This window comes from Pithys albifrons, chromosome 16 (genome assembly GCF_047495875.1).
Source record: "Pithys albifrons albifrons isolate INPA30051 chromosome 16, PitAlb_v1, whole genome shotgun sequence".
Lineage (NCBI taxonomy): Eukaryota > Metazoa > Chordata > Aves > Passeriformes > Thamnophilidae > Pithys > Pithys albifrons.
Genome location: NC_092473.1, coordinates 4275475 through 4293204, shown reverse-complemented (window position 1 = coordinate 4293204; position 17730 = coordinate 4275475). Strand labels below are relative to the sequence as shown.

Genomic DNA, 17730 nt, shown 5'->3' with positions numbered 1-17730 from the left:
ATTATGTCACCACAGGGAACTTTTCTCCCTTCCTGACCTCTCAGGTTATTGCCCTGATGCACACCCATAAACTCGATTGCTCTCATAAAGCCTCTGTGCTCTGAGCCCCAGGGTGGGAAGTTCAGGACTCAGGATGCAGCTCCAAAATGTTCTCTCCATGAGCTGCTTTGCTTCAGGAACAGAGAATGAGGCAGGACACCCTGAGTGACCTTGAGGCCCCTGCAGGGACAGCCAGGACAGTGTCACTGCTCCTCCAGCAAACACGAGCCCCTTCCCAGGACAGGAGCTGCACCACATGGAAAGGAACAGCCAAAGCTGAAGGATGAAACATTCCAGCTGAAACAAAGTTATCCAGAGCACAAAGGTCACTGGAACTTCACTTGCCCTTTTTGGGTATCACAGTTTTCCATTTCAGAGGTCAGGGAGCAAGGGGAAGATAACTCTGTATCTGAGTTTTGGCCATGAATTAATTTGATGATAGGAAAAATGCAATTGCAGAGTAAAACAAAGTGTGTCCTTTGTGTTCTGGTCAGAGACAGAGCAGGACTGCGAGAAACCTTATTTCTAGTTTCTTTTTTTTTTTAAATATATATAGTTTGAAAGTTTTTGTATAAAGCAAGTTCTGTATAATTATATGAAAAAAAAGGTAGTTGTTCAAATCAAGTACATTAAATAAAAAATTAGAACAATTTATTAGGGGCATGTTTTTCAGGTGATGGGAGATGATGAAGGTGATGTAAGAGCAACAACAACTACAAGGCTGTACATACCAGTCTCAGATACACAGACTATAGTTTGGTTATATCAAATGGAAGAGAAGCTTGCAAAGGAATCCACATGGTCTCCCTCTTGGAAAAAATGGCCAATATCCTTATTAGTTCCCTCCAACCACAACCACTTTGTTTGTGCCCAACACACAGAATTATATCAGAAAACATTGGTAGAAGGAAAACCAACCCAACCATCTGTCAGAGCCCTTGCAAGAGCAAAACATCACAGGCTTTGAAATGATGACTCAAATTCCAAAACATCACGTGTTCAGCTTCAGCTATCAATGTATTTTTACAAAAATCACATTTGGTATGTTTTTAACAGGTTTCTTCCTGTGAAAATTTAAGGGTCACGTTTCACAATATTTTTCTTTGAGAGGCAAAGCTGAGACATTTCCATGATCACAAGATTCATTAAATATCCAATATTGTGATGGTCAGAATGAAGATATGAGATTTAAAAAAAATTAAGTAATAACAAACACAGAAAAGAGCATTACTGGGCAGGAAATGAGTTGTACATGCATTTATGGTAAATGAAAGTTAGAAATGCAAAGTAATACAGGCCAGTCAGAGCAGAATGTGCTTTACTTGTCCCATTATTTTCAAACCTGAGAGCTTCTATCCTTGCAGAAAACAAATACAATCTCACATAAAAAGGTCAGTTGAAGACAATGGAAGGAGAGACACACCACAGTGATGAAGTGGTTATGATAATTAAATGCTATTTAGTAATTTATAGAATAATAGATTTGAAAACACTAAAGACAGTTATTAAATTTGAGTTTGCCTCCAGGCAGTGTTTTAGTCATGGTTACAGATATTTATATCAGAAGTTAGAGATTAAGAAACTTCAAGGAAAAAAAAAAGAATGCAAGAAAAGGCACCTTGCAGGTTTGTATTCTGTGGTTAACTGGGGAAATTTTCCATTAATTGCTAATGATATAGTTCATTAGGAGTATATTTCATTATGGAAGTGCAGATTATTAGATACTAATGATGCATGTCCTAATTGCAGTAGTTTGTCTTGATTTCAAGATAGATGAAATAAAAATATTTATTTACAATGTTTCAGCTTTCATGAATTACATTAAATTCTTAATTGATGCTTTCAGCACACATGAAACAATGCACTACCTCTAACCAAGACTGATGTATCTCTAGATGATGATCACTGCGTAAATCATTGGTTATCTATTTCCCTGTAAAACTGCCACTTAAACTTGGTGGAACTTCAGTTTGGGGACCAAACACAGGGAAAAGTTGAAACTTATCATGTCACAACTGGTGTTTATTACATTTCTGTTTTTTCAAAGTGCTTCCACAAGTTACCAAAGTGAAGAATTAATTCAGGGGGTTTCTAGACCATCCTTTATGGTGACTCGTTTCTGCAGGTAGAGGGCAGAGCACGGAACAGACTGGCATTGTCATGGGATCAACTCTGTACTTTCAGCAAGCCAAAAAGCCAATCACAAAAGCAAAATCTTAGCAAGCCTCATATCTGATGGGAGACAGGATTGTGAAAACCTGCAGATGTGTCTGTGTGCACCAGGAGTCAGAGGCAAAAGGGGGAGAAACTCACACCACTTGGCACTGTCATACTGACAACCTCCAGATCTTCGTTAAGGATGAAGTAACAGAGAGACAAAGAGAGACAGACCCTCCAGGCTCCACAGTAAATCTGGAGACCCTCTGACTGTGCCCTCACCTTCATGCCACTGCTTCTGAGGGCAAGGAGGGCCAGGGGAGTGAGAACACTTGGCCAGGGAAGGAATAAAGCACAGGATAGCATGGAGTGTCCTGCTGTTCCAGCCCAGCTCACTTGCTCAGCCCCAGAGCCTGGGCTGCCTCAGGAAAAGCCAGATCCCACATTGTACACTGAAGGAGGAAAAGCCAGATCCCACATTGCACACTGGAGGAACAGCCAGATCACACATTGCACACTGGAGGAACAGCCAGATCACACATTGCACACTGGAGGAACAGCCAGATCCCACATTGTACACTGGAGCAGGAAAAGCCAGATCCCACATTGCACACTGGAGGAACAGCCAGATCCCACATTGCACACTGGAGGAACAGCCAGATCACACACTGTACACTGGAGGAACAGCCAGATCCCACACTGTACACTGGAGGAACAGCCAGATCACACACTGTACACTGGAGCAGGAAAAGCCAGATCCCACATTGCACACTGGAGGAACAGCCAGATCCCACATTGCACACTGGAGGAACAGCCAGATCACACATTGCACACTGGAGGAACAGCCAGATCACACATTGCACACTGGAGGAGGAAAAGCCAGATCACACACTGTACACTGGAGGAACAGCCAGATCCCACATTGTACATTGGAGGAGGAACAGCCAGATCACACACTGTACACTGGAGGAACAGCCAGATCACACACTGTACACTGGAGGAACAGCCAGATCCCACATTGTACACTGGAGGAGGAAAAGCCAGATCACACACTGTACACTGGAGGAACAGCCAGATCCCACATTGTACATTGGAGGAGGAACAGCCAGATCCCACATTGTACACTGGAGGAGGTGCCCTGTGTGGGTCAGACAGCTGGGTGGGTGCTGATAACCATCACTGAGGATGGAGACAGCTCCTCAGGAAACACCCTGACTCAGAGCACTCACTGGGGCCAGATACACAACTCCTGGAACTTGCACTGAGGTACAAACCATCCCATCACCAACAAGATAAAAACCCCAAACAGTTCACTGGCAACAGGCTGGTACCTCTGCCAGAGAAAAGCCAAGTTGCAATAAAAGGAAAAATAAATAAAAGACATAAATAAAACTGCTGCCCAAAGCTTGTCAGACTCTTGAGACCTTTCTCCATAATTCACATAATAAAAAAACTGTTAGGTTGGGCAGTTTTAACAGCTGCTGCCACAGCAAAAGAGTCAGGACTTGGTGTTTGGAAATAAGGTCCCAACCTGCACTTTAACACACTTTAAACCAACATGTACCTAAGTGGAAGCACCTGGCACTTGGACAAGTATCACAGATAGTACCTACAAAACATGACAAAGCAGTCCTTATCTTGCTGTCTTACAAACCCTTAACATGATATGCCAACATTATCATGAAAGACAAACAAGAATTTTCGTAATAATGAAAATTAAGAACAGGAAGTATAACTGGCTTTTAAATAGTTCATTGTTTAATGGAATTAAGACTATAATTTCCTTCTGAACAAGCAGTTATTCAAATTTTTAAAAGAAGTATATTTAATAGAGTAAGACAATTTTTCCCCACTGAAGTTAAAATACAGCATTAAAAAAATTGTTAGAAAACTTTATAAAACAAACCCACACAATGTCACCATTTAATTAATAAAAATCAATCAAAAACCCACCTAGAAGAGTTGCCTGACAAATTACATTAAAACAAGCCACTTACTTTTCTGTCCTCAGTTTCTACACCAGAACTGGACTCTGCTTTAGTGTCCTGAAAACACAAACAGAGAATCCTGTGTCACAAAGCACACTGACCAGGGCTGGGGAATAACTCAGCCTGAAGGAAGGGCATCCAAGGCTGAAAAGCAGGTTTCTCAATCTATTACACTTTAATGACCTCTTATTTTTGCATCTATAGTACAGTTAAATATAAAATATTTAGTATTATGTTTTTAATTAATGTTTATTAAACTTTACTACATGCATAGACTTAAAGACAGGATTGAAACAATGCAAAAACCCCAAACCTTTTCAATATAGTACAGCCAGCCCATGAGACAAAACTATGATTTTACAGCATATCTTTTCTCTTTTACTTGCATCTTGAGGAAAATATATTACTTGATCCCTGGGTTTTTTTTTGTTAATAAGCCATTGATGGAAGCTTAAAGAAAATATAAAGGTAAGTTTAAGAGGAAAAACTGCTCAACCTTCTGCCTGTTGTCAAGAGGGTTAACTAGGACTGGATAAATATTTGTGTCTGAATCTCATTGCAACATGCAAGAATAATAAAACATTTCTGTAAGATAAACCTGGGTATGTGTGTGTGGATAGACTTATATACATGTCTATATTTTGGCCACGTTTTCTTCAGGACTCAACCAATGACACCCAACACATGGTCTTTTTATTCCCAAGGTTATTTTAACTCCTTGAACCTTTGGATTTTTGTCAGCACATCTGAAGACATGCAGAGATAATCACTGTCACAACAAATTATAGTGTGAAAGGCGTTTATTGCTTCATCCTCACCCTTTTTTAACAAGTTACTACTGGAAACTGGGTAAGTCAAATACAACTGAAGTCATTCAAGTGTAGTTAATTGACCTGCTAATTTTCTTTTCAACTTTCCTTTTCTAGTAAGAGTATTCTTGGAAGCAAAATTTGCTTATGTATTGCAGCTTCAGAGATTTCTATTTGAAAAATAACATACAGATGAGGGACAACTTTTTTGTTAAAAGTAAGTACCTCCCCAACCTCTCACTGAAGCTAAAACTACTCTAATGAGATTTTAAAATACTGACTAGTTATCTGCCACATAAATCCCAAGCTGCTAATTTAAGGTTGATAGCAAATAGCAGCTCCTATTAAAAATGAAAACAAATGTGAAATAAAGAATTCATGTTTCTTTAACAACATGCTTATCCATCTTAAAGGAAGGATAGGTATTAATGCCAAAGACTTCTTACCTAAACCATACACCCATAGAAGATTAAAAAATTAAATCATTCCATCGAGTAGGATGAATTAAGTTTTCCTGGAAACACACTTTCATTAACAGTAAATGATAGTAAAGAGGGTTTCATCAGGCATATCAAGTTGTGTCACTTCTTAAGCAGCAACAAAAGAAAACATTTGTTATTCTGGTTAGATTTATGTATGAATCAGTATGTCAAATACTTCCTGAGCCTGTTTGTGTATTTACATCCAGCTCTTTTTGGGGAGTGAGAGAGGAAAAAAAGCTCAGCTTTTAAAAAGCTTTCTGCCTTGGGGGAATGAATTCAAACTTCATTAGCACCAGTGCTCTTCACCTGCTAACTGTGCCCTGAGTCACCTTTTGGAAATAATGGAACATTCTTAAACATATTTATTGGTTAATCAAAAATGAATCCTATCTTTTCCTATTACCAAGGACAAGAGTGGCTCAGTCTCACACACTGACCCAAATTAACTGAATGCAAAATAAAGTAGCTCCTATGAGGCTCTAGTCACAGCTGTTACAAACTCTTAGTATGATGAATATACCTTGTTGAAGACCTAACAGCACTCTGATCCCTTCCCCTGTCTGTGGAATGCTCTAGTTTGCTATTCCACCACTGTCCTTCCCCATCAAAAGCAATTTCTAAGAAACCCAAGCTCACAGGCAGACATTACTCCATGGGAATTAAAAATGCAGTTTTACCTGGATAAAACCAAAGCCATCTTGCTCCCAGCACAGATTACCTTCCATGGCTGTGTAACAACAGGAAGGAAAAGGCACAGCCCAGCCCAGCCCAGCTGGGCCTCTCAGTACATTCACTAATTAAAGACATAACCAGCCTGAGGAAGAGTCTCAGGCTGAAAATGTCATGACATCATTTCTCGTCTATGTTTTATCCCTGAGCATGAGACAATCATCTCACCTTGCAGTGTTTGGTTTTCTATCTGAAGATATGGAAAGTGAATCTTCCAAATCAATCATTGCATCGTTAGCAATGAAAACTCCACCTGTGTGGGTTCAGTCTGACTGGATAGTGCAGCCAGCAAGGATGAGTTCAGCTTTGACATTACAGCAAGTCAGATTTGAGTAAAGAAAGAGCTGGATGTCTTCAAGAGTAGACACCTGGATTGAGAGTTCTGCACCAGGGCAAGGAGAAAACCAGTAATTCAGGGTCCACTGTGATTTTATTCTTTCTGGTATTCCAAACATTAAAGTAGTGCCTAATTAATTTCTGACAAACTTGCTTTGGTTACATTATCACATAATAGCCTGGAATCACATCCATTTCATATGTAATAGCATACAAAGCCTGACTTCCTGAATGGGATTTTTCTTCACCAAGGGGTGAAATCCTTATAAAGGCACATACTCAAATGAAGAATAATTAAGGACACACACTACCCAAAGAAGAACTAAATGAGAATTCAAGAATCCTGAGTTCAAAAGGGTTAAGTCAGTTGGAAGCAGAGAAAAATTTGAATAGGAAAAATTCGTGCAGTAAGTGAAGAAGAAATAACAGATGATCAATTAAACTCTTCTAAAATCAGTAATTTGCAAATTTAGTAGCTGAATAATGAACTGTAATTTCCAACCAATTCATATTTAAAAACAATAGTAATAGTTCATGGCTTCTGCAGAAACAGTCACAGGAGCTGCTTGCTGTGTATCTGATGTCTATGATGAAGTCAAGGCAGTCAAATACTTTTTTGCCAACTGCAACTGAACTCAGAATTTATCTTTGCATAAGAAGAATATTCTGTCTTAGGGACATACACACCTTCACCTTTAATTGCCCAAGTAAAACAAACCAATTTTTCTGAAGCAATTAGTGTTGTAGGTATTTAAGCCAGTGAAGGTGCTGAGTTAATCAAATCTATGTTTAAATGCAAATATTTGATTATACACCTACATCCTAGATATACCTCTTTAAAGAAAAAGTGTACACAGACCCTAAGCTTTAAAAATCATCAAATGAATCATCTGCCAATCCCAGAGCAGGAAGGCAAGAAATGAGAACATTCTTCTCTGGGAGACATCTGTGCCACTTTTGCTGGTGCTAAATGACAAAGCACTGTCACTTCACTTTGTGTGTGGCACATTTCCCAAGCTCTGTGAATTATTTGAGACTGAGAAGCACCATTTCTGTAAAGCAAGTGTAGAATCCTAGAGATCTGAACAATACATCAGGCTCCTTCTTTAATGTTGTTACATCACCAAAAAAAAAAAAAAGAGTAGTAAAACCTCAGCAAACTCTGTTCCTTCTGAAGAATTATTATTTTAGACAAATTATGTAATAGTAGAATACTTCATAGGATGTTTCAGGAAAGAATAAATTATAGACATACCCTGTCACTAAGGTGGCCAAGAAGGCCAATGGGATCCTGAATGGATCAAAACTAGCGTGGCCAGCAGGCCCAGGGCAGTGACCCTTCCCCTGGACTCTGCCTTGGGGAGGCCACACCTTGAGTGTTGTGTTCAGTTCTGGGCCCCTCAGCTCAGGAAAGAGATTGAGGGGCTGGAGCGGGGCCAGAGAAGAGCAACAAGGCTGGAGAAGGGACTGGAGCACAAGCCCTGTGGGGAGAGGCTGAGGGAGCTGGGGGTGTTCAGCCTGGAGAAGAGGAGGCTCAGAGGTGACCTCAGCACTGTCTGGAACTGCCTGAAGGGAAGTTCTGGCCAGGTGGGGGTTGGTCTCTTTTCCCAGGCACTCAGCAATAGGACAAGAGGGCACGATGGGCTCAAGCTCTGCCAGGGGAAATTGAAGTTGGAGATCAGAAAAAAATTCTTTGCAGAGAGAGTGTTCAGGCATTGGAATGGGCTGCCCAGAGAGGGGGTGGATTCCCCATCCCTGGAGATTTTTAAACACAGATTGGCCGTGGCACTGAGTGCCATGATCTGGTAAAGGGACTGGAGTTGGACCAAGGGTTGGACTCGATGATCTCAGAGGTCTTTTCCAACCCAATCCATTCTATGATTCTATGATTCTAAGGCAGAAAAGCCTCTCATTCATTTCAGTTTCAAACCAACACAAAACCTGTTGCTTTGTTTTTTTTGGTGTCACTGCATAACAGTCAATTAAATTACATTATTATAAACACATTAGCTCTATTTGTAGATGTAATTATATAAAAAAACACCTGCATTTTTTGCTGTTACGTTGGGTAGCAGCAACAGGAAAACAAAGTAAGATTTTTATAGTCAACATCAGGAGCAACGTAGGACAGACAACTTTAAGAGCTGACCAAAGTGCCATAAAGGGAACTGCCACACGTGTTTTCACCAGAATTTTGATAGTGAAACAATGTTCACCTCTGTGTTTGCTCCCATATGTGTTATGGGTTCGGCCTGGTGGGCCTAAATTTAGGTTCTAAAGTTCAGACTAGGCCTGAAATTGTCAGCTGACTTGAGCTGGGCTGAGCCAGCTAACAGCTGACTTCTTCTAGCCAATAATATTGTATTCCATACCATACTACACCATCTCAAAGGGTGTAAAATCCAGTGTGTGGGAGTGGTTTGGTCAGTTCTGCCATGGCCGAGGTACAAGCCGGACGTGATCCAGTTTCTGTCTTGGAGTGGGCCTTGTTCCTGCCCCTGCTGCCTCTGCTTGCACTTTGTGTGAATTCAGGGAAGTAGAAACATATTTGTTCTTACTCTTTCTGTTTCTTGCTATGTGTCTTTTAGAATACTTTTAGATTGAGAGTGATACACTTTGTATTATTTGGGGAGTGGGAAGTTACTTCTTATTATATATATATAATTTGTGCATGTGTGTATGGCCAGACTTCTTGAGCGAAGATTTGGGCAGGGCTCTCCCCACGTGCCCTTCCAGCCTGCACAGGGGATTGTTCAGGTCAGGCTCAGCGTGCACAGAACTGGCCCCACTGTTTCAGTCCCAAGGTCCATCTGCCACGGCCGAGCGAGCTTGGACAGTGACAGGGAAGTCCTTGGGACTGTCACAGCCCCCAGTACTGACCGGGCTGACCCTGCTGAGCACCTGAGACCTGACGGGATGGGACGGCAGGGAGGCTTTAGCTGCCTGGGGACGGTCCCACTGAGACTCGAACTCCCGACCTTGTGATCCAGAGTCCAGAGTGCTCTCCTTTACACCACGGGACCGCCCTAATTTGTGTAAGTGTGTGTTATATTGTAGTTTCCTCTTAATTTTCTCTTTTCTGTATAAACACATATAGTTAGTTACAGCATAAACGTAGTTGGAAGTTTTTTTTTCCTTCTCCCTCTTCTTTTTCCCCTGGCTGGGGGGAGAAAGAACCCTTTTCACTCTGTCCTGGACAGCTGGCATTTTGCCACCTCAACCCAAGACAATATGTTTCTAAAAGGCAGCCTTTAAATGTCCCTCCTGAAATCTAGTCACCTTGGTGGCCAACCAGTACAAATTCATGGTTTGCTGCATTCTGAGCTTACCAGATACAAAAGTGAGGCCAAGAGGTGCAATTCTTGCAGTGCTACTTTGGAGACAACCGATGGTTCAGATAACAACCAGCTCTACTGCAGGTGCACAGGACACAACACAGCAAATGTTCCACCCCTTCCCCTTCCCTTTTCTCATCCCAATGTTGCTCTCTTTGATTATTCACGTGTTTCAGGCACTTTTAAAGTTCCACACACCAGGCCCATGGAAGGAGATCTAACACCTTCACTCAACTGTGGCACTTTACAAATGCTACTGATCAGAGTGAAAGAAAAGCTCTAAAAAGCAAAAGTAGTTATTGGTAGTAGCATGACCCTGCATGACATTTTGGCTTTAGGATGCAGCAGAAACCTCCATACACTATTTTGTGTAGTTTCTATAATTCTACATTGAATTTTACTCCTTGAATTGCAAGCAGAGTGAAATCAATATCCTCAAGCAGCCATTAGTCATGCTAAAAGGACTAATACTCACACTGCTCTGTACTTTATCATATTTTACAGCTTGTTTTTCCCCTGCTGTCCCAAACCTAATTCCTCTCCTTCTCTATCAGTATAACACAGCATACCAGACACAAATCAGCCAAAATAACCCTAAGAAACTTTAGCAAAGTTATTTGACTTTCTAACATCTTTCTTGTCCATGTGAATGTAAAGCAAATGGCATTGCTATGCACACAGGCTACTCCCATGGTCAGAGGGAGGCAAGAGGAGCTTCTGGAATTCCAGTTATTCCAGTTGGGTTCGTCTGTAATATCAGGGATGGTCAGTAGGTGGAAGCAAATAACTTTGTAAAATCCTGTCCCACTTCCATCAAAGATACACCCCCTGCCCTGCCCTGCCCTGCCCAGGCTGCTCGGGTGTTTTACACGTGTCCGTGGCATCCCCACAACTGCCAACACAACTTGTGGCTCTTCTGCACGATACCAGTTAAGAAATAAATCAAATTCAGAAAAAAATAAAAGGTGGGGTTTTATTCAGGTTTAACATTTGTAGAACTGAAATGGATTCCTTTTAATGACTAGAGCAGATATAAAGGTCACACGGGGTTAAACAAAACAAGAATATATATATATATATACACACACATATATACATAGAATTAAAAAGTACACAGTCAAATTCTATTTTATTGATTTTTCTCGATATTTTTATTGAATGCTGAAATATATCAAAGCTCTGAACTATTGAGGGAAATACTTCATCTTTTTGGCTCTCTGTTAGCCATTAGATTTCATTATTGCTGCTAACAAACAGGCTGCCAGCAGAATGCATTTGAATTTCAGATGAGTTCTATTTCATCCCTCCCAGAGAACAAATTAACCACACAGAAATAGTTACTGAAGAAGAAAATAAATGAAAAATGAACCTCTAGAATGTGACATTCAAGTCTTTACTGAGTTTGTCCCTGCGCAGAATCCTCATCAAATTAAGAAACCAACAGAAGGATTGTAATGGCCTCAACAGTTGCAATGTCAAAGATGTAAGAGAGGAGTTTTATTTTGGAAGCAATAGCTTCATCTCTACTTACTAACATTTCTGGACCAATTTCCTTGTGCCTGCCAGGAAAAACCAGGAGCAAACTGGGCCATCTGCATGGGTTTGTGTCGCCTCGGGGCAGCCTCAGGGCTCTCTGCCTGGACTCAAAAAGGAAACCCATCTGAGTAGGGATTTCAAATCAAGCTTCTCAAGCTTTTAGGGAGCTTTCTTGTCTTGTTTCGAGCTAAAAGTAGACAGACTGGAAGAAGAAGGTTTTACAAGGCTCTGGGAAACTGAACTGACAAATCTGATAATAAAGAAATGACCGCTTGTAAAAATAGTGCTGTATTTATAATGTAGATTTGAGAGGACTCGTGTGCCCTCCCACACACCCACCCACCCTCTGGCTGTGAGTGCATCCCAGTCCTCCTTTCCTCTGATTTTAGGGATTTGCTTATGCTCATTTACACTTCTTAAGGCTACCGAGAGTTAAATTTGGTTTTTCTTTTTCCCAAGAAAAGCTTGATTTCTTCATAAATCCAGACTTGTTTGAGGGAACAGGTACTGCTTTTGCTGCTCAAGTTTTATGGACTGGGGTGTGTGAAACTTTCCCACTCTTTGTTCTCTCACCTTTATGAGTTACTCAGCCCTTCCATAAACACTCTCTAAATACTCAGAGATGCAAAGGCACGTCTCTCCACAGCAAAGAAATCCAGCCTTGTGTGCCTCACAACTCACCTCCTTCCTCCAAACATGTTTCTTTAGCCCCAGTGATGCAAAACTACCTGAGTGCAAAACTTCTGCCTGTCCTCAGATCATCACAATTGCACAAACCCACCTAAGAACGGGCAGGAAGTTCAGAAAAGATACATGTCATTTTAAGACATGAATCTATCATGCAGAAGCATTTCTCTGTATCTATAGGCATTTACTGCTGAAGCCTAAATCAAATTAAGACTTAAATTGGGGACTAATAAATATTTCATTGTCAAAGTTGGCAATAACAATTTACACTAAATAAAGTTTTCAGTTTGAACAGCACAAAAACATTTAAGATTCCTAAATGTAACATCATTTTGATCTACAGATCAAATCTGAAGCTCCTTTTCTATATTTTCCAGGCTGCAAATGCACGAAGAACTTTCTAAACTGTAAATTTTAACAGCTTTAAACTGTTAAAAGTGGATTTTTTCAACTGTAAATGGTATTTCTCTAATAACACTGCCTTAGGTGTCAACTAGATCGACAGTCACATAAATAGTAGTACATTTTAAGTCACTGAAATCTGGGTGATCAATATATATTCCTGACACATCCAAAATAGGAGTTGTTGATAAAGCTGCTGCTGTGGCTTCAAGACCATGCACTGGGTAGGCAATGACAACTGGCAATATATACCCAAAGCACAGATACAACTTTTATAGAAAACAACCCAGTCTGACAGTCTATGCTTTCAAATCAACAGCAGCATAAAGGGACAACTGGATTCCTGGAGAAATCTTGTTTTTTATTTTTAGCCAGGTTTTCTAATGGAAACAAACATATCAAATCACTTTATACTTCAAATACTTCACCATCTTTAGAATATATTTATTAAGTTCAGCAATATTTGTCAAGGAAATTAACAGAAGGCCCAAGATGTTCATGTATTTTTCATAAATCAGCAGTTGAGGAAAAGACCAAACATCATGAGCAAATCCAGCCCCCACCCCAGCTGATAAGAGCCCCCAGAGAGAGCTGAGGATGCTGAGATGGGCAGGAGTCACTTGGGGAAATCAAGACACTTGAGTGGCTGCCAGGAAGGAGCCAATGTTTTCTGGGTGGGGACTGGGAGGACACAGGGGACAAATCAGTAATAAAACTACTTCACTTGAGTCCACTCTTCACAAAAACAAGTTACTCCATGACTGAAGGGGATTTTTATTGAAGTTTTGAAGAGATTTCAGTCATTTTTAGGCTATGTACTGACAAAAAGTACACATAAATTTAAACTCAAATAGCGAATTTTCAAGCCTACAGAGTGACAGGAAAGAAATTCCTTAATGATAGAAGAGGAGTGATGATGGCAGTACTAAGCTAGTAAGTGCCCATGAAAATTACAGCTCTGTTAAAATCTGTATTTTCTTTAATATTACACTAAACTTTTGATTGTCAGAAAAGGTTGAGTTTTATGCTTTTAGTATGTCCTCATAAAATACATCTATTTCTGTGCAGTAGAACAGCTGCATTCATAATAAACTGGTTATGTATTTATTACGGGGTTTTGAGCAAAAAAGCAAAGCAGAATTTCGTATTGGACTCCAGGCCTCCTGCATCAACACCCCATGGGCATCCTCCCTTCTGCCCCCGTGATCCTCTCCCACCAAGGGGGATGGTGGCTGCTCTGCTCCCCACTGGGGTTAACCCACAGCCCTCAGAAACACTTTTCAGCTTCTACCTGTTCACAAATGTCACAAGTGGGCAGGTCACAAATTATCTGCAGTTTCATGCATGGAAACTTCTTTCCCTTTCCTGGCACACCTCCTGTCAGCACACTGAGGAGAATGCAGCAAGCCAGGCAGGAGGGAAGGCTCTATCCAAAGGGCTATTCCCATCATGAACAAATTCAAAAGAAGCTCTGCTGATGACAGCTATTGCTTTAATATCCATGAGGAATAAAGGATTTAATAGAGCCTCAGGTGGCAAGCTTGGGTAATTTTGCTTTGAGTTGTTTTCTTATCAGCCAAGAGTCAGACCTCTTGTTGGCAAGAAGAAAGTGGCTGAGATGTGATTCCTTCTTCCATACCCAGTGTAGGGCACACAAGACCAGTTTCCTTGGAAATACCTGCCAAGCTATCATGTTATGAAGACATCATAAGACATTTCTTCCCCAAATGTTTTCAGGAACCATGTAGTTAAAAAGATAATGGGCACAAAAGAGCAATACTGCCTCCCCTGACACCCAGAGACAAGCCAAGCCAGCCCAGAAATGAGGCCTGAAATAAAGAGAACAGAGACAAATGTCAGTGGCACAGACTGTTACTGCTCAAAAATGACCAGCACTCAATATCCCCAGCACGTGCTCTTCTCTCAGGGAGTGTGATGGAATTCCAAATGTTTCACTTCCATTCAAGTACTAACCTAGGGGTGCTTTTGAGGTCAGTAACAGATGGTGTCTTGTTCCTCCCACCCTTTTCCTTGGCTATTTCCCCCCAGACAGGTGCTTTGGGCTGTGTCAGCACTGAAGTGGTAAGAAAAGGATCAGAGAAAACAAACATCCCTGGCATCTCCCTCCAGAAGGGTGACTGTCTCAGCAGTGCTGAACAGACACATCACATGGTAGAAAAACCAAACCCAAACAAACCCCCAGCAAACAAATCAAAACCCACAAGGGCCCTTTGCTCCCCTAAACCCTCCTTTCATTTGTGACCACAGATTTTGTGGGTTTGTGTATAGATTAATGTGCACTGAGGAATTAACCTTCTTTTTAAATAAGCAATATCGATCACTCAGCTGTAGTAAGTACTTTTTAGTACCTACTAATTCAATGTATTATTTTTAATTGGAGTGCAGATAATTAAGATCTTGGTGTAATCCTGTAAAGCAGGTGAAGATATTTCAGATGCAGCTGAAATACAACAGCTCCTGCATTTGTTTTATAACAGATTTCTCTCTAAATGGCAAACTTTTCCCCCCCATAGGTGTGTGTGAAAGATGAATGCAAAGATGAGCTGTGGCATTTGGGAGAGAGAGGTGTCAAACAATCATTAAGCAAAAGGTCAGTGTAACGGGAAGTTAATAAATGGATTTGGATCAATCAAAAAATGAGAAAATCAGTTTCTTTCTCATTTTCTTAAACCAGTAGAGAAATGAAAGGAACAATGTAGCGAACTAAATGTAATTTTTTTCGAAAGGTTTTTATCTTTATTTGTCTCAAAAGCTGCAATTCCTTACTCACTAGTCAGGTTAAGTCATCTATTCACAGGAGAAAGTCCAGTAGGAATGAAGCATCACACATCCCACTATGAATATTAGGAGCTGTTAATAACCATTTAATAACCATGAGGTTTCACCTTATTAACTCGCCCATCCTGTTTCAGAAACACCTCGATACTTTTGGCATCTGAAATATCCCATTGCAATCCCACAGTTTAATTACATATTCTATGGAAAAGCACACTCTTTTTTTGTTTGGTTTTAATTTCCTAATCAAAAGTTGATTGGGTGTCAACAGCCCCTTTCAGCAGTGAAGAAGGGAATAACTAGACCAGTATTTAAAATACATTGGAGAGATCCCTCTCTCAAATGTTAGAATTCAAGCCAACACGTTTCTCTCAACCCCAAGGAGATTCCTCCATCTCTTCGCTCTAACCTTCAACTATTTGACATTTGATAAAATTTGAATGTTCCAGTTTAATTAATAAAGGAGGTGATGTGTTGACCCAGAAAAAAAAAAAAAGAGAGTATCGTACTTATTTCAAGCTTCCATTCAAAAAATTATCTTTGCAAATCTCATGGCATTATTGCTGTAAAGAAAAATTCAAAAAATCTGCAGAAAACAAGGAACTGCATGTTAAGAAATGCCAACTCAGCATGGCCAAAGGAACCTGAGGGACACAAAGCACAGCACAGCTGGGATCACCCCCACCTGCTTTCTCCACATCACATTCTCTCTGAGCTCCTTCTGCATTATAGACTAAATACACAACTCTGGGCTTTTTATAAAGTTTTGCTTCCAGCTCAATCAAGTTACCCAAGCATGAATACTGAATAGTATCTAAGCTGCACACCTTAAAACAAAGTAAAATACAGACAGTAGATCAATTTCAGAGCTAAAAAATTCATTACTTTAAACCCAATTTTGATGGAGCACCAATGGCACTGTTCCTGAATTCAGAACATTGCTTTGATGAATTATTTTCAACCCATGGTAAGTGTAACTGCACACATTTCCCTTCAACTAGAAAGTTGTTACCATCACATTAGAGCAGAAAAATATATTTCTCCTCTTTCTCTATAAACCAGGTTAATACACTTTTATTTGATCTGGTAAATTTTTTAAATTACTTTTTGGCAAGACCAATTCAGAATTTATGATTCTAATATACTGAAGCCTTTTCTTTAAAGACTGAACACAAATCCTAAACCTTAGAGGAAAAGCCCCCCAATTTCTCTATGGAATCTTAGTTCTAGGAGCCTGTGCTATCAATCCTACTGCAATTTACCCCAGGATGGGTGTGCAGAACCCAGGCTGACAGGGGATATTTGCTGCCTGTTCTGCTGTTCAGATAACCATTAACAATAACTGCAATAGAGCACAGAAATGACAACAACCAAATAATCACTGAGATGTAAAATCCAATTCTCTTCACTAAGGTGAAGGGGGTGGGGGATCTATTAAAAAATTGTGCCTCAACTAATAGGACTGTATGTAGGGTGTCAACTGGCCAAACCATGTGTTTCCTTCCTTTTTAGCCATGGAAGGATCTTACCAGGGATAGCAACAATTGAAAGCCTTGCTTGAGCTTTGCTCCTCTTTCCTTAGCAAAGCAGGCAAAGGGTGGAAGTGAGAGGGGAAAGTTGGCTTTTCTTCCCCCACCTGAACAGAATCCCAGACTGTTCTGAGCTGGAAGGGACCCCCAAGGATCATCGAGTCCAACTCTTAGGTCAATGCCCACACAGGGGATTGAACCCATGACCTTGGCATTATTACAACCAAGTTTTAACCAGCTGAGCTGATCTCAGGCTCACCAATAATAATAATAATTAAAATGAGTGAAAAGAATCATTGCTTTAATGTAAACAGGATTAAAAAATGAGGAAAACCCCCCAACAACCTGAATCAGAGAAGGAGGTTTTTTTGTGGATTCCTACCAATTAATCAGCTTCTGGTTTGATTTATACAAGTGCATCAAAAGACTCAAAGCATCAAAGAAACTCTGCTAAGAGCTACATTCACAAACCTGAGGCATTTCTTCTTGCTGTTTAGAGAAATTTCAGGGGTGTAACCTCCAGTACAACTGAAATGATAAGCAGAGTTCCAAACCAAATGGTATCATCACTAGTTCTGGCCAGGTGGGGGTTGGTCTCTTCTCCCAGGCACTCAGCAATAGGACAAGGGGGCACGATGGGCTCAAGCTCTGCCAGGGGAAATTGAAGTTGGAGAGCAGAAAAAAATTCTTTGCAGAGAGAGTGCTCAGGGATTGGAATGGGCTGCCCAGAGAGGGGGTGGATTCCCCATCCCTGGAGGTTTTTCAACTGAGCTTGGCCGTGGCACTGAGTGCCATGATCTGGTAAAGGGACTGGAGTTGGACCAGGAGTTGGACTTGATGATCTGGGAGGTCTTTTCCAACCCAATCCATTCTATGATTCTTTGATTCTATATTCAAACAAGGAA

At 40.6% G+C, this 17730-nt stretch overlaps 1 protein-coding gene across 23 annotated transcripts in view; it reads right to left on the bottom strand.

The window, feature by feature from the left end:
* RBFOX1 (RNA binding fox-1 homolog 1) overlaps window positions 1-17730 on the bottom strand; it is a 795203-nt gene that overhangs the window by 514340 nt on the left and 263133 nt on the right. For 19 of the 23 annotated variants that reach the window (XM_071570925.1, XM_071570934.1, XM_071570955.1 and 16 more), the window contains one exon: window positions 4194-4241. The exons of 3 other annotated variants lie outside the window; for them this stretch is intronic. In XM_071570925.1, the coding sequence (XP_071427026.1) occupies window positions 4194-4241 (48 nt within the window). Of the gene's footprint in view, window positions 1-4193; window positions 4242-17730 lie in introns of those variants that run through there. One more of the 23 variants, XM_071570938.1, reaches the window with a different exon arrangement.